The sequence below is a fragment of the Malaya genurostris genome, chromosome 3 (genome assembly GCF_030247185.1).
Source record: "Malaya genurostris strain Urasoe2022 chromosome 3, Malgen_1.1, whole genome shotgun sequence".
Classification (NCBI taxonomy): domain Eukaryota; kingdom Metazoa; phylum Arthropoda; class Insecta; order Diptera; family Culicidae; genus Malaya; species Malaya genurostris.
In genome coordinates this window covers 210,625,316-210,653,203 of record NC_080572.1, presented here as the reverse complement: position 1 = coordinate 210,653,203, position 27,888 = coordinate 210,625,316, and the positions used below count along the sequence as shown (strand labels likewise).

General features: G+C 37.3%; 1 protein-coding gene across 17 annotated transcripts in view; it reads left to right on the top strand.

Moving 5' to 3' along the window:
- The window catches only part of LOC131434696 (cell adhesion molecule Dscam2), a 446,907-nt gene extending 421,073 nt beyond the window's left edge, over positions 1-25,834 (top strand). For 2 of the 17 annotated variants that reach the window (XM_058601701.1, XM_058601700.1), the window contains exons 11-18: positions 10,407-10,526; positions 10,717-10,890; positions 10,964-13,327; positions 13,382-13,522; positions 13,583-13,705; positions 13,767-13,969; positions 14,244-14,548; positions 15,046-25,834. In XM_058601701.1, coding sequence (XP_058457684.1) covers positions 10,407-10,526; positions 10,717-10,890; positions 10,964-13,327; positions 13,382-13,522; positions 13,583-13,705; positions 13,767-13,969; positions 14,244-14,548; positions 15,046-15,400 — 3,785 coding nt within the window. In that variant the 3' untranslated portion in view covers positions 15,401-25,834. Of the gene's footprint in view, positions 1-10,406; positions 10,527-10,716; positions 10,891-10,963; positions 13,328-13,381; positions 13,706-13,766; positions 13,970-14,243 lie in introns of all 17 variants that reach the window. The other 15 variants (XM_058601704.1, XM_058601703.1, XM_058601699.1 and 12 more) reach the window with 13 other exon arrangements.
- The last annotated feature ends 2,054 nt before the right edge of the window (positions 25,835-27,888 follow it).

Below are 27,888 nucleotides of genomic sequence, written 5' to 3'. Positions count from 1 at the left end.
TCGACTGGTCGTATTGACAAACCTTCGACAAAATGTCTCCAATAGCTGCATTTCTTGGCTCGAAGTATGTTTTTGTACTTGGTTTCTAAAACAAGAATTTTTCAAAATTCTGAAGAGTTCCTCATCCTCGTTTTAAAAACGTTTTGAAAGTATTTTTTTTCGCGTGTTTAGCACCTGAGCACTCTTTGTCCCACCAAGGGCTTGGAGGCCTTCTGTTAGACGATGGACCAAGAAATCGTTTGGTTTGGGCTTGTTCTGCGGCCTCCAAATAATGGCTTAATATTTTACTAGTTTGATTGTAGTGCATGAATTTTACTAGTTTGATTGTAGTGTGCATTCGGCTAGCGGGTTAGACTGTATGAATACAGATGTGTTCTTCTGTTGCTCAGTCGATCAATGGACGTACTTTGTAATCCGATTATTCTCAGTTCAAGTCACAGCGGTCGCAATCATAACCTTCTTTTTATTTCAATGAATTTCATGTCATGGAATTTTAGGTATAATATTGAATGTTCTTGCACGTAAAATTGCTCCATTTATGTGCATTTGATAAAATATAAAATCACAGGATTTTTTCGAAGTGTGCAGTGTTAATTCTACATCGTGGATCCGAGCGATATACCACTAAGGGATATACTCGATACACCCAGGGATGCCAAAGGTTAAAAAACAAATCTGTGCATTGCGAAAAATCTGAAAACTTGAGTGAAACTGTATGATTACACTGAAACGTTATTCCTTCTCTGACATAAGTTCTCGTATATCGACCTATAAGATTATTTTATTTGTTTTTATTTTGATTTATTAGAAGTAAAGCTAAGAGAACTAGTATTTCATTTTTTTTTTTGAGAAGAGGGTGGATGTGTGGGTGCAAAGGAGTTTATAATAATGTATAGTATGCCATGACAAATTGCGGTAGACATCATTGCACCAGGTCAAGCGAGCTGTAACAGAATTGCTTTGCACATTTCACCACGAACAACCTTACAGATAAGAAGTGTACCGCTCTGGGTGATTCCGTTTCCGATTAATAGTTATAAAATGCACAGGTTGCTATTCAATTTCATCCTGGTCCGACTTCCGGCTCCAGAACTATAGGGTTAAGTGTGTTTAATAAAGAAAAATTCCTATTAACTTTACATAGCTGTTTACAAATTGTAAAGGTTATGCTAGTTTATATCCAAAGAAAGTTTCTTATTTTATTCAACAGCAGAATTTTCTAGTGATATTTTTGAAAATATAAGTAATATGAGAAAGGCATCATTACACCACTAGGTGGATTAAAAAAGGATTAAATTTTTATTTTGCTGTTGGTTAGTGAAAATTTTATTTTTGCTTTATTCCGGTTGAATTCAAGTGTGATTTAAATCCAACTGATAGCATTCGAAAACAGCAATTTTGTTTACCCAAATGGTTAAGGAAAAATCAATTCATAGTTTAGTTAAATCAACAATATTTTAGTTGCAACAAACAGAGCTTCAAACAACAATTAAAATATTTCAATTTTGTGAACCGGGGGGTTCTTAGTCTGTCTATATGTGTGAAAATAATCGCACTCGATTTTCTCAGAGACCGCTAGACCAGTTTTCATAAACTCATATTCAAATGGAAGGTCTCATTGTTCTATAACCTGTTATTGATATTTATCCGTATCCGACTACCAGTTTCAGAGTATCGTGATAAAATGTGCAAAATATTAAAATAAAGTCCTTTAAATTCCCTCAAAAACGGTGTACAATGAAATTTGAAAAACCGCACACCAAACATTTACGATCTAATAATTACATGGACATAATTAACTTAATTTACGCGTTTTATTTGTAAAAACGCGATTTCTATTTAATTTACGCAAAGATCGCGTAAAAAAGGTTTTTGCATAATGAAAGAAATTTTCATTTATACGTATACAAAACAATCCAACATGCTTCAGAGAATTGAATTCTATGAAATGTACATTACAGAATTGTTTGGTTTCATCGAATCTAGTTAAGGTCGGGGGCATACAAGAAATCTCTGGAAAAAAATCAGTGTATGAACGCGTAACCGGTGACTTTTCAGATGAAGGGTTTCGAAATCTTACCGCAGCTAAAAATTGTTTGCCAGACCATAGCTTTCTTACCAAATTTTTCGACTTCAATCGATGTCTCGGACTGTTCTCGTACCGTATAATATTGGGATCCCAGTAAGGATTTGTATTCAAGTTTCACGTAGGTTTCGTCGTCCATTAATATGCAGTTCAAATTTCCAGCAAGAATCGTATTGTACAGCTTTCGGACCCTAGGCCTGATCGATGCTTCTTGTTTCGGACTACGTTTTAGTTGTTTCTGTTTCTTACAGATTCGGAGATTGAAACGTTCTTTAGCATGAAGAACATTTGACTTCGAAGTGCCCACTTTTTTGACCACATCCCGAACTGAAACCTACTTCTTTTGCTCGAACGCCTTCAGTATGCATTTATCCAACTGAGGGTTAGCAGGACCTTTTCTTCGACCCGTTTTCGGTTTATCCTCGAAAGTGTTTTCCTGTTGTCCTGATTGCATTTCGCACGGCTTTTTCACTTACTCCTTCAATTTTTGCTATCTTTCTCAGTGACAGTCCGCGTTCTGTGCACCATTTGTACACAATTTCTCGACGTTGTTCTGCTTGACGTTGTCCACGCATTTCGAAACAAACTAATGAAAACGAATAAACAACTGCACAAGTGGTTGGAGAAAAGTGTAAACAACAGGACGCCGCCATAAAAATTGACAGATTCTGAACCATTGCGAAATGGCAGCGGTTTTTGGTTGTGTCCATACTTTCTGGGATAGTCTTTAAGATCTAACAGTGTAACCAAGTGAACTATCATGATTCTTGTACACGGTTTATGTTTGTGATATCACATGCAAATCATTTAGTTATTTTTAATATTCTAGGTCATCCAAAATCTACCTGGATCTTGGAATATCTCTTACGGATTTCCGTAGTCTCAGAATATACTCAGATGGTCCTGGATGCTCTTGCGTATGAACGTAGTTAGATTTTTTGTGTTATTTGCACTAAAGTTGAATGGAGATTTAATTTATGCACCTCCGACTTTGCGCGTAAATCGAGTGTCCAGTGTAGCGAGGTTCAATGTGTAAAGAAATTGATAAAACGAGCACTCGATTCTTTCGGAAACCGCTTGAACAATTTTCGCATACTAACAGCGTTATCGTGCAAACTGGTGCAGCGCTAAAAAACTAAAACGGCATAAGATTCAAATGAAATGTCTGCCATAGGCTGCTAACGATTTTCTCAGACACCGCTGAACCGATTTCTGCACACTTTGATTGAGATGTAAGATCACATAGCCTGCTGTGAAATTTTATCCGTTTAACACCTCCGGCTCCGGTAATATAAGGTGTTAAAATATTCAAACCGCCATTGAGGGTGACAATGCAAAGACTGTATAAACTATACGAAACAGTGCAAACAAACAGTTCTAATATATAAATTATGTCAGTTGACCCCAAACAAATCGCCATTGGCTTCCGGATTCGGAATAGTCGGAAATAGTGAGTAAAATCTTTAAAAAAACGTAACTCAAATGAAGGCTCTTCTACAAAATTTTACCCAGATCCGACTTACGGTTCCGGAGCATTAGTGTGTTGAGTGTTGAAGTTCCAAAGTCCTAAGTTAAAATAACGGAGCAAAATGCGTAAAAATCGTTGAAACCAGTTGATAATGAATTATAATGATTGTTAGCTGATATCCACACAAATTTACTTGGCTCATCAGGCTCATGGCTGTCAAAAAAAATAAAAATCAAATAGTTGTCGAAAAATCGCATAATTTTCTCATATTGGTGATTAACAATTTTTTTCATACGTGCTAACGAAAAGCATATGAGCTATTACAGATATGTACAGCAGAGAAAAGAACAAAATCATGATCGATTTGATTCGATTTGGATGAAACTTTGTAGTCGTTTCCAGTACAGAAAACCATCGATTTTGAACGAATATGCAAACCGACTCGACTTAAGACTGATTTTTGGAAAGAGAAAATACTTGGTTTTGTATGTACTTTCTCCAAATCGTTGTAATTCTTTGTAGCTATTAATTTTATAAGAATGTTTTCCAAGAAGAATCAATTGGACGCTCTAAACAAATTGTCTTCCGGGAAAAATTAAAATGCTTTTCCAAGAACTAGAAAATTTATCGAAAAAATAAAGCACAAATTCTGGTAACCGGCTGAAGCCTGGCAAGATTCCGGCAGCTGTCAAAATTTTTCAGGCGAAATTGCGTGATTCTCTCGCCACGTCACATCTTGCAAGATCGCTCTTCCATCTTTTTTTCTGTTCGACTTCATTGGATATTCGTCAATCCTGCATGTACATCCAAAAATGAAAGCGAGAGTTGAGACTAGGTAAATTAAATGACAATACTGGTATATTGATAGAAGAAGCTTTGCATATCATGCTTGGTTGAGCCAAAGTTATATTATTTCTTTAAACTTCTAATGGAAAAAAAAATCAAAAGCACTAAAATTCAAAACGGTCCTGCTAGTCTTATATAGCAAACATTCGGAAAAAAACAAAACCATTTATAACCGATAGGCGAAATTCTCTGCCGGAAACGATTGTTGCATTATTGCCAGACTCTTGTCGGAATTCTGTCAGCATTCCGGCAAAACCTTCTGGCAGATACTGCCAGGCGTCTGAAGGTAAATCTGCCAGACACACGCAAGCAGGAAACAGAGATGCCATTTATACAGATTTATCTGATTATGCGGATTTTTACATGCGCATAAATACTTGATACAGAATACAGATTTTATACAGATATCCAAAATCTAAAACACAAACTAAAAAAGAAAACTGTTTGCAGATATTTGATGATCAATGATGAATATGAGTATGAGAATCATCAAGTCGAATCATCGATTCGATTTTCTACGATAATTGTAAACTTGCGATTCTCTCTTGGTAAGTTCCACACAGCACCGATCATTACCAGACTGTAAAGTTTTTTAAGGGTCGTAGAATACTCAGAGTATGAAGTGGAGCGATAAATCTGTATTTAATGTTCAAAACGACGAATGTAACAATAAGAAATTCTCCTTGTTCATTTTCTCTTTCGATTACTGTGAAATATTCCTGCTTTTTTCGGTAAATTCTTCAGTGCAGATTAAAAGAAGATAGCTTTAGTTATTATTATCGGTAAATAATTGGAGAGAAGGATTGCTAAGAGTTCCGTAATAATCGAAAGAGAAAGTAAGCAGAGAGAATCTCTCATTGCTACATTCGACGTTTTGAACATTTTATACAGAAATGTAGAATAATTCTCTCACGGTTCATGCATTGAGAGACACGAGTTCTTGTAGCACCGGATTGAAAATGTTGTATACAATATAGAGGAATATCGAGCGGCTTCTGTCAAATTATCGGCAATCACCAACACTGATGAAGTCGACATATTCAAACTAGATAAGTATGCAAAATTGAAATTCAATTGTTGTTGAAATTGAATTTATATCAAATATCGTCATGAATATACAATTCTTATGAACTACGGAGATATGAATAATGAATAGTCATTGAATCTTTCATTGTATAACCATAATCTGTTGATATATCTTTTAACATAGTTTCATTGTTGAAATTTAATTTTATTAGTGAATACAATAATATAATATGAATATGCATATAATAATATGAAAACAGCTGGCATCTCTGAAAATCACTTCGTCAGTTCAGTACATCTAAAGCTATTATACAGTTTTGTTTCAATTAGGAAAAACCGTTTTTAAACTCAGCATTTGTATGTTATCTTCATCCTCAGATATCTGTAAAGGTTTTGAGAATACCATTTATGAAATGAGTTCAAACAAATCCACTATTTGTGAAATCTCGTAGCGTTACTTATTTGTTTTATTCAAAATCGCTATCTGAGATCGATTTTCTGTCGATATTTGTTTTGCTTTTGCCATTTTGAAAATTTCGAACAGAGTTTCACAGCAGCAATTCTAATGAGAATCCTTTGTGATACTCCAATTGTCAAATTGGATAAATTGATGTTATGCTTCTTGCAATTTAAAGCAAGTTGGCTTCGAAATCATTGGAGCATGTTTCCAATTGTCGATGCATCGAAACTGAATTCAAAAAAATAGCTGTTGCACTACAATAGTAGTACTAGTCACAACGTTCATATTATAATATTTCGCTAGAATAAATAAATGATAATTCAAAGAAATCATTCATAAATGTGTTGCCATTAAATACGTATACAAAAAAGTAGAATGAAGAATAAAGTAAAGAATAGAAAACTGAACGATTTAGTCAAATAAATCTAAACTTTTGCAGGGCAGTGTATTTTGTAAAATTATTCGTGTTACATTAATGACAAAATATGACAGTTTTTATATTACTTAAGTTTCTATTGAATTGCGCAACTTTAGTAATTGTATATTTAACTCGGATTAGCTGTTCTTGTATGTGTAGACTTGTTCAAATGGAGCAATGAATTTCATGTTCAAATAACTCGAAAACGGTTGCTTCTTTGAGAAAGCATGAGCAAATATATTTCTCTTGAGTTGATGAATAATATTCTAGTGATTGACTAATTTACATCTAGAATTTTAAATTCTGCAGATGCCTACACACCAAAAAAATTTGAATAATACAGGTGACTTAATTCCTCATACGATGTAATTCATAAAGACCTAATTCGTCAAATGACGGAAAATTTTAATTGTATTGACTTAATCTTAGATTAGCTTGAATTTTACTGGTTTCGTCTGTAACTTGCATTATGCTAGCAGGTGCGACTGTATGAATTTAAATGCACCTTTTACCAACCAAGCAGATGTATGCATCTGTGGCTCAGTCGATTACCAGACGTATATGCGACCCAATGATTCTCGGTTGAAGTCGCGGCGGTTGCTATCAGTATTCTTCTTTTATTTCAACGAATTTCATGTTATGGAGTTTTAGACACAATATTAAATGTTCTTCCACGTGAATTTGCGTGAACTGCGACGCTCCATTCATGTGCATCTAATAAGATGTAAAATCACAGGGATTTTTTTTAGTGTAGCTTTCAAACAATACACTAATAAAATCAAAATCAAATGTAGCCTACATATCAGGTTTAAGGTAAAAATATTGCTAAAACAAACTGAGATACAATTTTTTGTAAATTTTATTCATACGGTAAATTTTCGCATTCTTGAAAAATTATTGAACTTTTTTCCAGTGTTTCAGAGTGTTCACCTGAATTCAAATAGCTTCAACTTTTTGAGTTACAATGACTTGAAAATAGTGCATGCAAAATTTCATACGCCTTTTTGCCTTTCTCATACAGTAAGGTTATGCAATAAATGTGAAAGCCGAGGCCAGGAGCACCAAGTGTCATATACCATTCGACTCAGTTCGTCGACTACACAAAATGTCTGTGTGTGTATGTAACGTTTTATGCACTACCTTTTCTCGGAGATCTCAGCTGATCCGATTTTCACAAACTTAGATTCAAATGAAATGTTTTGTGGTCCCATACAAAATTCCTGAACATTATTCGGATCCGACTTCCGACTTCGGGACTATGGGGTAAAATGTGCAAAAATATGTTAAAATAAGTTCACCAACTTTTCTCAAAGATGGCTACACCGATTTTCACAAACATAGATTAAAATTCCGGTTTCGAAGTTACGGGGTTATTTATGCAAAAAAAAAATCAAAATATGTGTATCAATTTTTCTCACAGATGATGTGACCGATTTTTACAAACTTAGATTCAAATGAATGGTCTTATGGTCATGTACAAAACTTCTGAATTTCATTTGGATTCGTCTTCCGGTTTCGTAATTATAGGAAAAAAGTGCGTAAAAAATTTTATACCATCACTTAGAGGGGCGAAACAAATAAACCTAAAAAAATTCTAAACTAACCTCAAAACTACTCCATGCGATAGTCAGTAGACGGTCAAACAAACTGATTTCGGCTATCCTAGTTCCCAGTTTCCGATTCCGGAGGCACAGGAAATAGAGATCATATTTTCTCAAATGGGTCTCACTCACTTTTCTCAGCGATGGTTTGACCGATTCTCCCAAACTTAGAATAAAATGAAAAGTTCGCCTACGAAATTCCTGAATTTCATACAGATCCGACTTCCGGTTCCGGAGTTTTTTTTATTTTTTATTTTATTTTTATTTTTTTAGGAGCAAGGGAAAAGCCCGCTGGAGCTGAAATGTTTGTTCTCCTTCTCCAGCAGGCATAAAACCTTCTCATTTTTGTATCAACAGATGACATTTGTCCAAATGATACATAACGAAATCTTAAATTACCCTTATTTAAACTACAGTTATAGAGTAAAGTGTGTTAAATATTGTACACCGTCGCTTAAAGTGGCGAAACAAAAACCGTGAACAATGTCCTAAACTGGACTAAAAACTACACAAACCGATAGCCATTATCAATAGGCAGCTAACAAACCAATTGCGCCTATCCAGGTTCCCGGTTTTCGATTAACGACGGGAGGTAATAGTCATATGCCAAAAAATAGATTTTACTCACTTTTTTCAGAGATTGTAGAACCGATATTCTCTATCTTAGAGTCAAATGATAGGTCTTATGGTCTTACCAAAAGTTACTGCATATTTTCGGATACAACAAAAATTTGTCACCGTAGTATAGAGAACGATGTCAAAATGTTATAAAATCTTCAAAATTTGAATAAAAATTAGTAGAGTTTGTATGTCATGGTAGTTGATGGCCATACGAACCGACATCGATTATACCAGTTCTCGGGTTCCGGTTCCGGTAGTGTCGAAGGATGTGAAATCTAATGATTTGTTATCCATTTCTGGAATTGCTCATGTACCACCTTCAATAATCTGGTCCTTAAGTTCTATTTACACCATTCCACTTGTTTTCATTGCATATTGAGCCTAAAAAGTGTATGGGAAAATTAAGCGTTCGTGCATAGATCTACACTGCGCCGGATCGGGAAGGTGAGAATAGCCTTTCAACCACATTCAGTAACAGTAATTTTATAATTCCTAAACTACAGTTCTGATTCTGTCATTGACAGGTTCACATTCAACTGCTTATTCTTCAATTCACCAGATTTTTTATCTAAACTAATATTTACTAATTTAGGCTTTAAGAATTAAATCGTCATTCAGAAAGGTACCCTCAAAATTTGAATAGTTCTAAACAGTTTAGCACTTGCTTCAATTTTGTTTCGATTATAGAAGTTTTAGTGTTTGTTCGCTCGTCGTTGGGAATCGAAAAAACAGACAGACAGACATCAATCCCAATAACTCTCCCCGGTGTATAATTTTTCAACAGTAGCAACAGCGAATACCTGGAAACCAAATAAAAATACCGGCAAATAAAAACATTTCCGAGCAAATCAAACAGATAATCAATTATCCAACAATTAAGCTGCTTCCTTGTATGCACATGCACCGAATCGCTTCAACCCACCATCCAGCGATTGTGAACAAACAGTGATTTATTCCCCCCCTAGCGATATGCGCCTTGAATGCATCATATTCAATCATTGAAAATACGCCATGCTGCTGCTGCTGCCTGTGTTGTACATTCCTGCGTTACTAACAAGCCGCCACTTTGCACCCACCCACGCTACTAAAAAAAAACAATCGACAAAACTGTCTGTATCTATGTGTATGATAACCAAAGTATGTAACGCACACGCTTTTTTCGGCCAACTGAATTTCAAAGTAAATAAAGAGTTTGATTTATCCACACCCCGAATCCGATTAAAAGAAAACCCCAAAATCCTCCTTATCAGGCGAACCCATGCACCGCTTTTAGTTTCTTTTTCTCGTCCTCGAACTAACACAATACAAAGTTTCGTTGGATTACGACTGATTCCTAGTATAAAAACATCAACTTCAGTGCATTTTTAGTCTAAGAAACTTTCAACCAATTCAAAAGTAAACAATATTCTTATGTATATTTATGCAAAACATTTCAAATATATTAAAATTCACGAGTTTCAGATATCTAATTCCCATCACAAAATCACCCTTTTATCTTCTTCTCCCGGACATTGGTGCTGGAAACAATTCAACTTTTTTATTTCCGTACAATCGAGCGTCCCACAATCTGTGCAATGTCTTCCGAACAATCCAAAAGCTGCTTGTTCGCTGGAACTCAATGATGGCAAGGAATAAGTCGTAATTCACAAAACCAACGAAAGTTGTACCTATCCTTGTAACTTTTCCCAAGAAATGAACCGCGATTCCTTCGAAAAGTACATCCTCGACCAGAGACAAAAAAAAGCAAAACTTTTAACAACTTTCTTCTCTAATAGAGAGCAATTTCTTTCCCTATCGTCTTCCATCTCCTTTTTCACGGTCGGAAACCCATCTGCTACCAACCAACCAACCAACCACCCACCCGGCCCGGCACCGTGTAGTTCCGCCTCGTTGGATTGTGGAGCCGACCGATGTGAGTGTAGAACGGAACCGCCACATTACTCTGCACTGTCAGGCACAGGGGGTTCCCATACCAACGATTCAGTGGAAAAAGGCAACAGGTAAGTTTCAACAGGCAACCGGCAAGAAGCGACATAAATCACGTGCCTCGAATATGTCGCTTCGGTTGCCTGTAAGATAAACGACAAGGTTCTTTTGCTGATCGCTGTGTGCTCTTTCTCCATCAACGCGTTCGGACTTTTTTTTTTCTTTTCTTACCTTACCTTACATGGATGGTGGTTTACGCTTCAGGGAGCAAATCGGGAGACTACGAGGAGGTTAGAGAGCGACCCTACACAAAGCTGCTGACAAACGGGTCACTGCTACTGCAGCACGTGAAGGAAGATCGAGAAGGCTTCTATCTCTGTCAGGCTCACAACGGAATTGGGACAGGAATTGGGAAAGTCATTCAGCTGAAAGTTAACTGTATGTTACACTGAAAGCTCTAATGATATTTCGACATTCTTAACTGTTTTCTGTTTTTACTTTTCTTTTCTAGCTTCACCATATTTCTCCGGGCAGTCCAAGATGGTAACAGTTAAAAAAGGAGACACCGCCATCATGCAATGTGAAGTCAAAGGCGACAAGCCAATCAATGTAGTCTGGCTACGCAACGGTAAACATGAGCTTAACCCCTCAACCAACTATCGAGTTTCTATCAAGCAAGACGCAACACCGGAAGGAATACACGCTGAAGTGCAAATTTCCAGCGTGGAAAGCAGTGACAGTGGAGCGTACTTCTGTCAGGCTAGTAATCTGTACGGCCGTGATCAACAGTTGGTTCAGCTGCAGGTTCAAGAACCGCCGCAACCACCGTCATCACTGGAAGCATCGATGGTGGCGAGCCGGGCGGTGAATTTAAAATGGCAACCTCGGGGCGGTGATGCCGCCGAAGTGTCAAAATACATCGTAGAATACAGAGAAATTGACCGTCAATGGATGTACATGGAAATATCAGACCCACCGCAATACTCAGCAATGATCGAAAACTTGAAGCCCGCTACCAACTACATGTTCAGAGTGATAGCCGAGGGACCAGCTGGAAGAAGTTCACCTAGCCAGGAACTGTTCATCAAAACGGAACCTCAGCGACCGGCTGGAGCTCCATTAAACCTTTCAGCAAGACCAATCTCATCAACCGAAATTCTTGTCAACTGGATGCCTCCGACTTACGAGCTTAGACACGGTGAAATTCAAGGATATAACATAGGTTACCGATCGATGCACACCAACTCAAACAGTTATAATTTCACCTCGATATCCGGAGACGGCGAAGATGGTACCGGTGAACTTCTGCTGGGAAACCTTGCTAAATATACTCGATATACGATAGTTTCCCAAGCATTCAATCAGGTAGGACCGGGCCCACTATCGGAACCCGTCACAGCTCAAACCATGGAGGATGTTCCCAGCAAGCCACCGGAAGATATACGATGCGCTGCCTTGACGTCCACCTCCATCCAGGTATCTTGGCAACCACCACAAGCTCATCATACGAATGGTTTACTCCAGGGCTACAAAGTGTTCTACGAATCTGCCTCGGAGGAATCCATCAGTAACGGAGACATGGAAACTCGCAAAACCACTGCCCTCACTATACTTCTTACGAGTCTTAGAAAATTCTCCAACTACAGCGTCCAGGTTCTCGCGTACACAAGGATGGGTGACGGAGTCATATCGCCTTCTGCCTTTTGTCACACCGAAGAAGATGCCCCGGAAGCTCCCGCCGACATCAAAATAGCCATCAGCTCACCGTCTTCGCTGTACGTATCGTGGCTACCACCGAGCGAACCGAATGGAATAATCACCAAGTACAACCTGTACGTACGAGCCGTCAACGGTCGCGAAGAGCTAAGCAACGACAAACGTAATCTACTGCCCCATCAACACTACTTCGAATCGAAACAGCTGCAAAGTCACACCGAATACCAGTTCTGGGTGTCGGCATCGACTCGCGTGGGGGAAGGAAAAAGCACTCGTGTTGTGTCGCAAATGACATCCAATCGTGTACCGGCAAAGATTGTCTCCTTCGGGGGATTAACAATCCGTCCGTGGAAAACGTCAGCATCGCTGAACTGCATGGCCGTTGGGCAACCCCGACGAGAATGGTTCAAGGGTGATATTCTGCTTCGTTCGGGATCGCATCACAACGTGCAGATACTGGATTCTGGTGAGATTATCATCACCATGCTACAGACAACCGACACCGGCAACTACACTTGCCAAGTCGACAACGGTGTTGGAACTGATCGACTAACGCACAATCTACTAGTTCAAGTTCCTCCGGGACCGCCGGTCCTGTACGTAACCAGTGCTACCTCCAGCAGCATACTACTACACTGGAAGATTGGCTCAACCGGGAACGCACCGATAACTGCTTTCTCACTGCACTATCGAAGAGTTCATGGAAACCTGGAAGAAATGCAACTTTCCCGGCACGCGTCCAGCCACGAGCTGAAAGGATTGTTCTGTGGTAGTACCTATCAAGTGTACCTAGTTGCTCATAACAAAATAGGTTCCTCATCGGCCAGTACTACACTGAACGTTAAGACGCAAGGGCAGCCACCCGGAATTCCAATAGCCTCAGTACTGATTGCACCAAACTCTACATCTGTGGTTCTGCGACTCAACGGCTGGCCCGATAACGGATGTCCTATTTTGTACTTCGTTCTACAGTACCGTTCAATCTCCAACAATCTGGATGACGAATGGCATTTAGTGTCGAATGCTTTGAAACCGCAGCGCAGGTTTACTCTATCGGGACTACTTCCATCCACACTGTATCAGCTAAAGATGGAAGCGCACAACGTGGCTGGTTCAACGAGCTCCGAGTACACTTTTGTAACTCTAACGAAAGATGGAGGTATGCCGAAAGTGTCCTTCGTTGAATTGACTAACTGATTCACATTCGTTACAGACCCACCTCCGCCAGATCTAGTACAAAGAGGACAACGTTCTCAAGTTTTCTACAACAATATTCAGCTGCTAATACCGATAATCATTACAATTACGGCAACCATCATCTGCATTGCCTTCACGGTAGTTTGCTACAAATATCGTGAGTATATTGTTCTGTTCTGTTTTGGTATCGGCTCTGAGCCGCCTCGTTACTTCCCAGGCCAACGTGGTCGTGAACGGAAGGATACGATGGACGGCAACCAACAGAGCACGGATGCCCAGCGTGATCGCTATTATGCCACCATCCACAAGGTGGCACTGCAAGCAGGCGATAAAATTCCAGGTATTTCTGAAATCATGTCGGCCTGTGGGCAAGATAAATCATTCCATATGTCTACCGATAGAAACCTCCGAGGACATTTCACCGTACGCCACATTTCAACTCTCAGAAGCAAGCACTCTTGCTCAGCCTCATCACAGCGGTCCGACTAATACATTACTACACTCCTTCATGTACCACGAACGTGCCATGACCGAGGGATGTGCTTCACCTCCACCCGCAGCGGTACTGAGACAACTTCATAATCAGTCGCCTTACTATAATATCGTGCGTTTGAATTTGTTTATTTCTACCAAACTTCAACACTCACACTCACACACGCTGATTGGCTTCTAGTTGATGCTTTGATTTAGTTATTTCGTCTAAATTACACACTTATGTTCATTTGTAAACACACTGTTAAACAGACCGTTTTCGTTCATTAGAAGCGCACGGTAGAGGCTTAGCAAATGCGTGAATACGTGAGTTCTTGCCAGTGAAGATGCGCATAACTAACGTAAGCTTTCTTCTTCCTCTTTCTTTGAACGGCTCAACGGACCAGAACTCATCCAAAGGTCGGCGGAGACATTCACGTAAAACAGAACCAGAAAGTGAAGAATCAGACTCCGATCAAGATCAACTGACATCGAGTCGGACTGAATCATCGAATCAGCTCGACGCCAAGATCAAGCACAGTAAGGATGATCTGATACAACGAAGCGCCTGCGGAGATGACGACCTCGTCTATAACCAGCATTTCATGCGTTCCATTCCAGGTCTTATCTATCACGGCACGCAATCTAGTACTTCGTCCGACCTGTCGCCGATGTCCGAACAAAAATCACTACCTCGTCGTGGCAGATCAAGGTACCATCACCTTCATCTCCATAATACAAACACAACACCACGACACAAGTCCTCTGTCAGTAGCAAAACCGCTCAATCGCCAATAACATCCCCTCGTAGTAGTTGTCAAAACGATACTCAAACGATTCAACTTCCCCGCATGCCGTCCCAGTTCCGACCCATACACAGTAGTAGAACAATCAACACTCCATCACGATTATCCTCCGATTGTTGATGAAATTACGCCACTTCTAATCTGAACTAGTAGTCATCGTTATTTCTAAATCGAAATCTCCGTTAGTAGAATACATTAGAGCCCAAAACCGTGTTAGATTAGGAACCATTAAAAGGAGGTTTCTTCAACAACCATTCGAATCTAACAAATTTTTAAAATAAAATCCGTTCAATTCATGTAGTTGAATCATTGCAATTCGTGAATTCTGTTGTTTGAGCACAGCAAACCCAAACCAAATAAATCCAACCAACAACTACAACCAAACACACATCTATATGTATAGGGGAACTATGAGATCCTTACTTACACCACTACATTTACCCGACAATACACCGGGAGGCGGTGGAGGTCCACTGTTCCACCAGATGCCGATCGAGAGTGGCACGCCGGACCGGCTGGAGCTGTCGGAGGCCGAGTGCGACATCGATACGATCAAGAAGCTGAAACTGGGTATGCGTTCGTCGCTGTGGTCGCGTCCTCAGCAGAACAATAGTGCGATCATCGCCAACAGTGGCCTAGGCGGTGTTGGCACCGGAGGTAATGGTGGTGGTGGTGGAGGCATAGGAGGAGGAGGGAATGTTGGTCCCGGAGGCCAAGTCCCGGGCGGACACCCGTCAGACTACTCGATCGCGGTATAAAGTTGATCCTAATATTTATAGTAACGACTGGGTGCATCTAATGCATTTTTACGGACGTGTTTTTATTCTGCAGTAAGTTCCAGCGATGGCTAAAATGTGTATTTACAATGGATTATGTAAAGGACTCGTCCCTCAGATCAACGGACTGTCAAGCAGGATACTAGAGGAAATTACTATAAACAAAAAACTTCGAAATATTTTTTTTTCTTTATTTTCCTTTTCGATGACTGACTGAAGGCAAAGCATATTTGTCATTTTAGACGAGACATAGATTTGTGATCCGCTAGTATTTTGTATTGATCAATCGAGATAAAAGTGATCACAACATGTCGATAGCAAATTTGGCAGAACACCAAATCCGTTCGCCAAAGAAATTCTTGTTAAACTAAGACAGTTTCTTCCGGACGTGTAAAAGAAGCTCCGGCTAGTATCGGAAACTCCTATTTCTATTCAGTGTCAGTCTTGCTAATTCTAAGGCTGTGAACCATTTCGCGGTTAATTTTAACTTTTGGTTGAATTCTGACACTTGAGTGGTTATTTTGTGTCGAGTAGTTAAATTTTACTAAAACTGCGGCCCATTTCAAAATTTGACGGACGGAAAGTTTTTTGGGTTTATTTTCCACTGGAAATAATTTCAACTAAAGGATTAATATTAGAATTTGCATTGCAAGATTTTTTTCAGTGCCGGAAAATAACCATCGATCTGTCAAAAATAATCATGCTCTCGAGCAGGGTTATTTTTGACAACATCAAATTAACTGCTCGAGTGTCATATTTTAACCAAAAGTTAAAATTAACCGCGAAATGATTCACAGCCTAAGTCTCAATAGGATCTTAGTACGAGTCATGCAATGATTTTATATCTTAAAAATAAACCGCCAAGTCTATTGGAACTGAATGGTTTTATTACACAAAATAAATGTAATACCAAGACTTTGCTTAGTATGATGAATGATGCATCGTCTATATTTGACGACAGCTTGATTTGAAATGCTGAGCCGATTCCGGCATCATTTTCTAATAGGGTTTTGGTCGTGTGTTGTATAGCGTTTCCAGCCGACTCCAGCCTTCTGCTCGCTATGCTGATGTATTTTGGGGTTCTCTAAACTCAAGAAATTATTAGGTGAGACCGAAGCTAGACCGGACACGGGGTTACCCGAACAGCTTAAATATCTAATAAACCTGCAATTATTCCGATCCATGGATTGACGTTTTGAATGCACTTTCGTGTGACAGACAGAAACCAGTTCGCTGGAGGTTGAGGCGTCAGTCTCACGAAAAGTAGAAATTAAAGTAATCTCAATATTTAACACCCCATTGTATTTGTTCTTAATTTTTGGATGAAGCTTTATAGTCTGGTTTTGCCCCATAACAAGTCCGGTTTAGCCCCGCGGTTTCTGAAATCAGTGTTGGTGATTGCTGAAAATTTTACAGAAGCTACTCAATTTTATCTATATTGTATACAACATTTTCAATCCGGTAGAAGATGCTACAAGAATTCGAGTCTCTCAATGCATGAACCTCGAGAGAATTTTTCTACATTTCTTCGCTCCACTTCATACTCTGAGTATTTCATGGCCCTTAAAAAAATTTCAGTCTGATTATAGCAGCCCTTACACGTGACAATATTATTGTCAATCCAAAGTATTGTCAATACCGTCAATCCAATTGACTTGGTAACTTGAGTCCACATTTTTCGAGAAAATCAAGTGTTTGGAGCTTCAAATATTGCAAATGAACATTGAAATATTGAGAGATGAGTTCATTGCACATATTTGGCAGTTTCCTCTCTGGAGAGAAAGTATTGTTGGATTGATGAGCAGTTTTGATTTTTTGACAATATTTTCGTCAATCCAATGAAGTTTCCATTACACGATCAAAAGTATTGTCAATACTCCTTGTATTGACAATAATATTGTCTCGTGTAAGGGCAGCTTATGATCGCCGCTGTGTGGAATTTACCAAGAGAGAATCGCAAGTTGACAATTATCGCAGAAAATCTAATCGATGATTCGACTTGATGATTCTCATACTAGGTTGCAATATTTAAAAACCCTTGTGTGGAGCATTCACATACATTTTCATAGACACAAATTATACAAAGGTTATATGCACATAGTTAGAATAAGCGGCAATAGTAAAATGATTCTATCGCAATTATCCACTGCCCATAAGCCGCCCTTACACGTGACAATATTATTGTCAATCCAAAGTATTGTCAATACCGTCAATCCAATTGATTTGGTAACTTGAGTCCGCATTTTTCGAGAAAATCAAGCGTTTGGAGCTTCAAATATTGCAAATGAATATTAAAATATAGAGAGAAGAGATTATTGCACATATTTAACAGTTTCTCTCTGGAGAGAAAGTATTGTTGGATTGATGAGCAGTTTTAGCAGCCCTTACACGTGACAATATTATTGTCAATCCAAAGTATTGTCAATACCGTCAATCCAATTGGCTTGGTAACTTGAGTCCGCGTTTTTCGAAAAAATCATGCGTTTGGAGCTTTAAATATTGCAACTGAATATAGTAACATTGAGAGAAACGGTCATTGTACATATTTAACTGTTTCCTCTCTGGAGAGAAAGTATTGTAGGATTGATGAGCAGGTTTGATTTTTTGACAATATTTTCGTCAATCCAATGAAGTTTCCATTACACGATCAAAAGTATTGTCAATACTCCTTGTATTGACAATAATATTGTCTCGTGTAAGGGTCGCTATACAGAATCGGATCGCGAAACGAGAACAAGCGACCGTATGTTGCTTCAGAGAGAATCCCCACAGCAGCGTGCTAGCCGTTGATTCTCAGACGGTTCACCGAGAGAAATTCGCTCTCGCACTAGTGTCTATTCTATGTTAAATGTACCATGCCGGTTTTTTTGTTGTTGCGATGATTTCCGATTCTATTTGATGACACTGATTCAATCGTGGAAGAGTTGCGAGCGAGCGTTCTTTGATACGATAAAAGCCATCCTTGTCTGAAATATTAAATTTCGGGTTATTCACTTCCACGTGACTTGGTATGAAAACTAATGCATATTTTTACAAATCACAAACTGGGAACTGTAACGGAAGGTTGAGTCTACCCAACGGTAGAGATAACTTGGGTAAAAACCTAGTTGTAATGGATGTTTTTTTTTTCAATTTCCAAAAAGTGTCCGTTGTAGCCCCGGTTTTCCCTATATTATGAAAACTTTTCGTTAAATATTTGAGTCAGTTATTAATGGATAATTTCAAACAAACGGCTTTATAACCAAAATATTCTCAAGTAATTACATACATATTTCCATACGTATGAAAATTGATAAACATGTCCTAAACGAAATTTTTTATTTATGTTCGTTCGGTGTTACGAGCAAAAATTGGTTAAACAAGAATGTTTGTAAAACGATCAAACTTTCTATCGAGTTCTTCTTTCAAGCTCAATACATACATAATCTAGAATAAGTATTCCGGCTCCCTGTCACGACGCCATCTTGATGAGATCTAAATCGGAACTTCAAAATCAGCTGATTGCAACGTAAACAAACAAACAGTAATGCATTTGTTTAACGCGTTTACCTTGTTTAGTGCACGAAAATTAGTGAATTTTGTGTCGACTCTTTCACAATAACTTGTCGGTTTACCTAAAATACAACAGAAAGTGTTTTGGGACATTAAGTGGAAATAATTTTCACAATTTGAGAGTCGCGATGAGTATCAAAACATCGCAGTGTTTGGGGCTCGAAACGCGAGGGGCTCAACGTAATCGGTATACTTTCAAATGGCTGGTGCTCACATACCGGTGTCAGATGGCTGAAGTATTCACTCAAGCTTTTTTCTTAGCAAATGCGAATTACTGGGTCTTTCGTTTGACACCTTCCATCTAGTTCTGCACCGACTCCTTGGTCACCTTCCCCGCCGAAGGATATGAATTTACATAAACTGCATTTCGCTGACAACTGTCATTCGCGTCTTATTGAGGGTTCACTAGACGACGGCCTACACTGATAAAAATTTGCACGATCGATTCATACTCAAAAGCACTTCAATTTTATATGCTTTTTCATTTCAATACATAACCAAAGTTATTTGTTTTTAGATTTCATGTGCAAATTCACTTAGATGCAAGATTAGCTTATTTTTCACTTAGTTTTGATGTGTTTTTCCCTCGGATGTGATTTGTTTTGCTATTGAATCGAGCTACTTTTGTTAAACACTTCATTTTCAAGTGGGAATGAGTACAGCATAAATGTATTTGCAAATCACTTGATTCGGTCAACCGTGTTTCAATTGAAATCTGTAGGGAAAACAATGTGACTTTCATATGAAATTCATGTTGGCTTTCAAACGCAAAACTCAAATTTCTCCGCGCCTTCTATGTTTCACATTATGGGCCAAGAAAACGATGAAGTTAGCAAATTATTACATAGAGCAATATAAGAACCCTCTTAAAAAACGCTCAACGGTGGTCCATCGTTGGTTCAATACGTTGGATCGTTGCTCCAATGGAAGTCCAATCAATCGTTCAACGGGAGTCCAACACGGGTCCTTCGTTTGCTGATTTTGAAACAAACCGTTGAACCGAATGCAATTTTTTTCGTTCAACAAACCCGGCCATCGTTCAGCCATTTTTATTATGAGGAGTTGGAGCCCCGATGGACTAGTTTCACTAGAGAATTTCCGAAGTTTTTTCCACTTTTTTTTTAAGCTAACACTACATACCTGTACAATACTTCTACTTCACGTAGAGTAACAACAAATTTTCTTTCTATATAAAGGTAACATCTAATTTCCACACTATTTTTGCAAGCGAAAAAACAACAACAAACCGTTCCAGCTAACTGAACGAATATTACGTGCAGTATGTCGTTCAACGAGCGCTCAACGACCAACAAAATAGAACGGCCTGCTGAGAGGGAATCGAGTATTAAATGCGAAAGTAAAGGGTGATTTTTTAAGAGCTTGAGAACTTTTTTAAACAATAAAACGCATAAAATTTGCAAAATCTCATCGGTTCTTTATTTTAAACGTTAGATTGGTACATGACATTTACTTTTTGAAGATAATTTCATTTAAATGTTGACCGCGGCTGCGTCTTAGGTGGTCCATTCGGAAAATCCGCTTTTTTATCGACAAATTTTGTTCAGCGATGAGGCTCATTTCTGGTTGAATGGCTACGTAAATAAGCAAAATTGCCGCATTTGGAGTGAAGAGCAACCAGAAGCCGTTCAAGAACTGCCCATGCATCCCGAAAAATGCACTGTTTGGTGTGGTTTGTACGCTGGTGGAATCATTGGACCGTATTTTTTCAAAGATGCTGTTGGACGCAACGTTACAGTGAATGGCGATCGCTATCGTTCGATGCTAACAAACTTTTTGTTGCCAAAAATGGAAGAACTGAACTTGGTTGACATGTGGTTTCAACCAGATGGCGCTACATGCCACACAGCTCGCGATTCTATGGCCATTTTGAGGGAAAACTTCGGAGAACAATTCATCTCAAGAAATGGACCGGTAAGTTGGCCACCAAGATCATGCGATTTGACGCCTTTAGACTATTTTTTGTGGGGCTACGTCAAGTCTAAAGTCTACAGAAATAAGCCAGTAACTATTCCAGCTTTGGAAGACAACATTTCCGAAGAAATTCGGGCTATTCCGGCCGAAATGCTCGAAAAAGTTGCCCAAAATTGGACTTTCCGAATGGACCACCTAAGACGCAGCCGCGGTCAACATTTAAATGAAATTATCTTCAAAAAGTAAATGTCATGTACCAATCTAACGTTTAAAATAAAGAACCGATGAGATTTTGCAAATTTTATGCGTTTTATTGTTTAAAAAAGTTCTCAAGCTCTTAAAAAATCACCCTTTAGTTACTAACATAGTAATTTTTCTTTAAACAAACCTACGGAATGGGTAAAACTTTTGCATTCATTCAACTTGTTCATAAAAAATAAAGAATTTCTTCAATACTTAACTATATTTAGTTATTGATGCTAAATGAGGTTATGTCATCAATTTTCATAATCGAAATTGAAGGTGTTAACAAATGGAATGGTGGAATAAACGGCCAGACCAATTATTTCAGAACGCATTTATTGAGTTAAGTGTATATTTTCATGAATTTCACGTGTTCTACATGTAGTGATAATTCCAATGCTTTGCACATGACCCTAGCGTACAAATTATTTTCAGTGTACTATTATTCTTTAATGTGGAGCTCATTCATGTTAGAAGGGTACCGGTTGTGATGTGAATGACTCTCACCAAACAACAGGAACAGATGGACTTCCACATGAGATATTTCTTTGAGATTTGAACCGATTAATGTGTTTGGAAAACTCTCCGACTGGGAAGCCGTTTGAAGTCCGCACACTAAGATTAAATTCCATTGTTCGGTAATTTTTTTGATGAAAACTTTCGGTAATCAATAGAAATTACCGATATTTCAGTGTATGAACGTCATTTTACAAAAATTATGCAAGTTTTTACCGGACGATCAGTTTTCATTACAGAGTTCTGTAAATAGATATACAATTCATGCGATAAATCTGAATAGTCGCCGAGTACGGTTAAACCCATGCCGTCCGTATGGTAAAATAATCTTCCAATAACCGAACTTCTGTAAATACTAATTGTCGTGAAAACTGACTGTCAAACAGTTGATCAAATTTTCAGTAAGTGTCTTTTTATTAATCAAATCAAAATCTTGTAGAGTTCATCGAATGGATTGAGGTACAGGTGCTAACGTTTTTAAAACATTAGAATCACTAAAAACATGTTGTTTCCTTATAGGCAGAAAATAATTTTGTATCACTTATCCACTTGCTGCCTACACAAATCGTTCAAGGGTAATTTCTGGTGGACTCGACGGATTGTGCAGTGTTTTGGAAGGTACTCATAATTCCGGTCAGCCAGAACATTTGACCTTTTTTCGTGGAATAAAACCACGAAAAAACTTTCTTCATTCGTTTTTGTGAATATGTGTAGTTTTCTAAAATCCGAAAATAAAAGAATTTTAACCAAAGGAAAATATAAAAAAAAACAAAAAATTACCGAACAATTAGTTAGACCCATTTGGTTTACGCAGTTTTCGGTAGTTGTTTGACAGTTCAGCAATTACCGAACGATCGGCAATCAATTCAATTACCGAACTGAATACCGAACGTTCAACTGTTGAAAATTTGGTAAAAAATTACCGAATTCTGCGAAATTTTCTAAGTATGTGTCTTTACGCAATATCCATCATCCAGTATCAATTACTGGCTTAGATGGTTTTTACTCGATCTATGATTTCTGGCTGTCAACTAACGTGACAGTGATTTGGTTACATTCAACTATACCAAATGTGAGTAGATCGAATTTTCGCTATGCACGCGTTGCCCCTCTTACTTCAATACCGTGTGAAAAGCTTGTTTTCTGAATTGCTGAATTAGTAAGATTAGATTAGTCTAAATTGGAATGTTCTTTTATGAAAATATACCATTTGTAGAAACACAACAACCACTCACGTGAACTAAACACATTACTTCGGATTCAATTTTAATAAACTTGACATTTGCCTCTAGCTAAAAAGTGATGTGCATCACTCTCTAGTTATTCATGATCGCTGGGTTTACATGAATTATCAAGTAGCCATACCACTCTCCATCCTTTTACTGTTGACAATTTATCCCGGAAAGTAACGACCATAAAATGATTGATGTACAAATCTGCATGCAATAATTTACACTTATATTTTTCCATGCGAAAACGAATCGGACCGATGACTTTCCTGAAAATCTTACAAATTTCAAATCTCTGCTCTCTCCTATCTATTCATTTAGAATAATTTGCGAATATTTCTGAATGCACACTCGATTAGTATTCTGTTTTAAACAAATTTAACTTTGAGTAAAACTATATTCATATGATGAACATTAACATTTCTCTTACAATTAGTCAGATCTTTAGTCCCAGTCCCAATATTACTACTTTGCTTTCAGTCAGCCTTTTGAACATAGCTACACAACAAGACCAAACTAAAAATGAACTACAAAAGCTAATCGGTGTCAAACTACTACGAGTACCAAAATCAAAACTAATGAAAGGAATACTCCTCAGAAACGTCTGATGACTGCAAAATCTGTTGAAGCATACACACATACATGGCCAAATACAATTAGGAAAACAGAATGGTTATAAGTAATCAAAATTATTTTAAGTCAAGTTTGTAGATAAAATTTTATACTATAAAGTAAATATATACAACCGTTTGAATCTGTGTACAGAAAGAGATCCCGAAACGAGAGATTCTTGTTTCACCCTGTTAACATTTCATTCAATTCATTTTTCGAAATTTGTTCAGCCATGTGCCAAAACAGTTATTTTTCGTATTGAATATTTTTATACTCAAAGATCTACTATAATCACCTCAAAAGTTTATGAGCCAAACCCCAGTTACAAGCAAATGCTGGGCTAGTTTTATCGACTCAAACCATTGGTTAGTTTCCACGTCAGACGATCGATTCAGCAAAAACAGCAAATCCAAACAACATCAGTATTTGCTAAAATTTTGTATCTGTGTATAAAGACTGAATTTTCATTAATACATCTTAAACTATTAGGCAACAGAATAGAGAGAATAGCAAAACCAAACAAAAATATTATAGAATAAATATACTAACAAAGGTGTAGGTGCGTCAAATCAGGTTCAAACGTCAAATGTTAAATAAAACGCAGCAATCGACAATGAGATAGCGAACAAAACGGAACGAGTGGAAAAAAGGAAGCCGGGTAAAGCAGCATGTGTGTATACCAATCAAATTTACAAAATGGCCGACAACTATATGGCCTCACCTAGTCAGCAAATATGCGAACAACGGTTTAATAATATTTTTAAACGATTGATAGTTTGTAACGTTAACTAGTTAAATATTAAGCATCCTGTTTTACCCGCAGCTTTTGCGATATATAACGAAATTTTGTTACATTTGACGTTTATTCTAAACAGTTAGTGCGATCAGTTCAGCGAAGCATTGCTACATTCCGCAACTTGACTGTTTGGTTACAGTGAATTAAAAATCAGGAATTTAATTGATAATGAATAAATTATGCAAAAAAATAGACAAACAGAAACCTATAAAACGCTAGTCACTACAAAACGTATTAGATACAAATAATTAACTAAATCATCAACGAACTGTACGAATTTAATGAGAATGATACACAAAACCATACACACTAAATGCAGCAAGTATTATTTTCCGTAAGACTTTTTTTACAAACATGAATAACGAACGCAACACACATTTAACAAAAGAAAAAAAATCAGAACAACTACGAACTAAAAATTACCAAATTGTGTAAGTGAGGATTCCCGAAACCAGTAATAACAAGTTATTCGATAATGATACAGTGTTTATGAGGCAAAATAATACTTTGTGATATGTGTAATCAAATTACTATTAGATACAAGGAAACCTGCAGTTACATGAATCACATAAAATATCCAACCTAAGAAACAGTTAGCGCAAAATTAGCAAACAAACCAGTTTAATTGAAATAATCGAATTTGTTTTCATTACAACGTAAAATCTACAAAAAATAACACATTTCCCAACGATGTCGAAATCAAGTGTAGTAGAAAATTCCATTAGCAAAGCACCCTTTAAAATACGCGCGCACCGAAAACAAAACAGACCGACATAAGCACTCATACAGTCACACGCAACAAACACTACCACACACGCAAATACAGCAGCAAGTTTCGGCATATACTTTTCGGCCAATTTGTAATTGAAAGACACATCAAGGAAAAAAGGAAACAGAAAAGAGTTCAAAATTTGACGTCAAAATTATACTGGCAACCAGAACAAACAAAAAAGCAAACACAAAGAACAACAAATACAACAAACTGCCCTTTTTGAAAAACAACATGCAATTTTAATAACTGAAAATCTCACTGATAGGAGCAGAAATAAATACACAACCATTCTCTAGTTTATCGAAAATAGTATAAAAATTGAGACAAACTATACCAGAGAGTGGGGAACGTGCAGAACGATCTGCGTTTGAAATTTATCTCTAGTAGGAGAGTGAACGAGCTTTAGTACCAACAAAGTCGGTCACATAATGAGAGCGCGAAATATGCACAGGAAAATAAAATGGAGATAAAAAGTGTGAAACGCGGAAATAGTTAGATATGTATAGTTGTGCTGTAATCTAAATCAGATGTAAACAAGCGGCAAGAAAGAAACAAAATGTTAATGAATGAAAAATTGTAATATTTATATTTAATATGAGTAGGGAAAAAATAAAAAAAAAACGTCGCAGGCGAGTAACTTGATTGTTGAGTTGAAGCCAATAGCAGCAAAGCACCAACAAATGGCAAATTCGACTGTTGAACATAACAATCGTTACTCAGAGAATAGAGATGAAATAAACTGAAATTGCTACACTGTCCAGTGATTCTTGTACTTTACTTCAACATTTCTAGAACGAACTTCATTACATACCTACTAAATAGTTGTTTATTATTCACTTTGCCTACTCTACTAATTTTAGGGTTTTGTTACTGGATGACAAATTATCAATCCCATTTTAATCGGTTGCGGATTCTGTTGAAACAGAAGGTCAAATTCCACCAAAAAAATGTAATACCAAGACTTTGCTTTCACTGAACGGCTGTGTTTTTCAATTTTATTTCAGTTCAATGCCAGCAAAGAGCAATTTACAATGCAAGGAAAACAGTCGTTGTTGAAAAACGTAAGAGTAGTTTTCTTCGTTGTAGTTGTCCGCTGACAATGATTGCAAAAAATATAGTATTCATAGCTATTTTGTTAGTATCATTCATTACTGAACAGTAATAAATTTGTTTTTTGGACGAAAATTATCTATTTTTTATCTTTACGAGTTTTCAGTGAAATTTGCCAAAAATATTTTACCTTTTACCTTTTACTTTATGAATACATTGTTCAGCTTTTTTGCAGCAAGAAAGTCCTCGCGGAACTTGTTCTGTACTTTCAAGTTGCCAAAGTTGATCTGTACTTTCAAGTTCTCAAATCTTCCGCGTATACTTTTCAGCAGCCACAAAGTGAATTTTTACAGTAAATGTGGTGTTTTTGGTTTCTTAGTTCCATCGCATTCGAAGAAAATGCCTTAAGCTCTGTTAAGCACCAGAAAGTTTAATTAATCGTTTCTTATTTAAGACCAACAAATTGATCCCAACATGATTTGTAACAATTATTTCCTCCATTAAAATAAGAGAATCACGAAAGTAATTATTTCATTCAAGAAACACTACGTTTTGCGTTTCATTTTATTCCTCCAGCGATGTGCACCAATGTTATGTAGACTTGTTATCCCAAGTAACAATTTTTGTTACGCTAACTTATTTGTGACTAGTTTGCAACCAGAAATTTGAGTGATTGTTACTAACATCTAACCACTAGCGTAACTCAAAAAGCGCAATTTCTATTAGTTGCTAAGTCAGCTAAAAATAAGTTGTGGTTACGTTGGAATGCCATACTGAAATAACTTATCTTTCCATAACTTGAAAATAACTTGTTTCCAAGTAAACTAGTTGAAACTTAGTCACCATCGACATTATAAACATTGAATGAATCCAGAATACTTTTCTATCATCAATAAAAAAGCAGAAGAGTACTTTAAGTCACACACTTGATACAAGGTACAAATTTCATAACGATCCAAAAACTGTCGAGCGGAATTCAATTTTACTTAACTGTTTTTTATGCGCCTTTAATCAAAATCTGTATATAAAGATATAAAAATAAACAACAAAATAACCCTATGTTCAGAATGCTCAAAATTATTCCAAGTAGAGTGATTTCTCATCATTTTAAACTCATATATCATGAGAACTATAATATTATCACAATCGATGTTCAATCCCTATATTATTTTCTTCGTGTTTATGACAGTGAATAGAACAAAAATGACTATTCTGCCTTTCACTACTTTCGGCAAAAAGTAGTTTTGAAAACAGTAATATCCTGGTTTTATTTACGTTTCATACACTTCTTGAGACTCCATATTGTGTTCGCCATATTCAAGCCAACAAAGGTTGTTTTGTTTGCATTTTAGTTATCATAACGTTGGGAAAACTTACCGATAACTATCTGAATTAATGAAGAAATTATATGTTATAATCTTATAATATCTAAGTTATTGCTATGTCAATTCACAGTAACGATTCATATATATGTTAACGTATTTATAATGGTTTCGCAACGGAAAATAAACCTTTTTTCAACTAGTAGCTAAAAACATAGATGTGATTAAAGATATGTTAGAATCAAGTAACGATAACTTACAAATGATAGTTAGTTTAATGTTTACGTTATAAAGAAACACTGCTGTCACCTTGTTTTACCCAGTATAACATAAAAAACATGTTCGTGTTCTTATTGCAACACAGTTGGGTTAAGTGGTATCAAAACTAGTTATGGGTTGCTACTATTGAAGTCAAATAAACTTATTTTTAACTAGTGGCTAGAAGC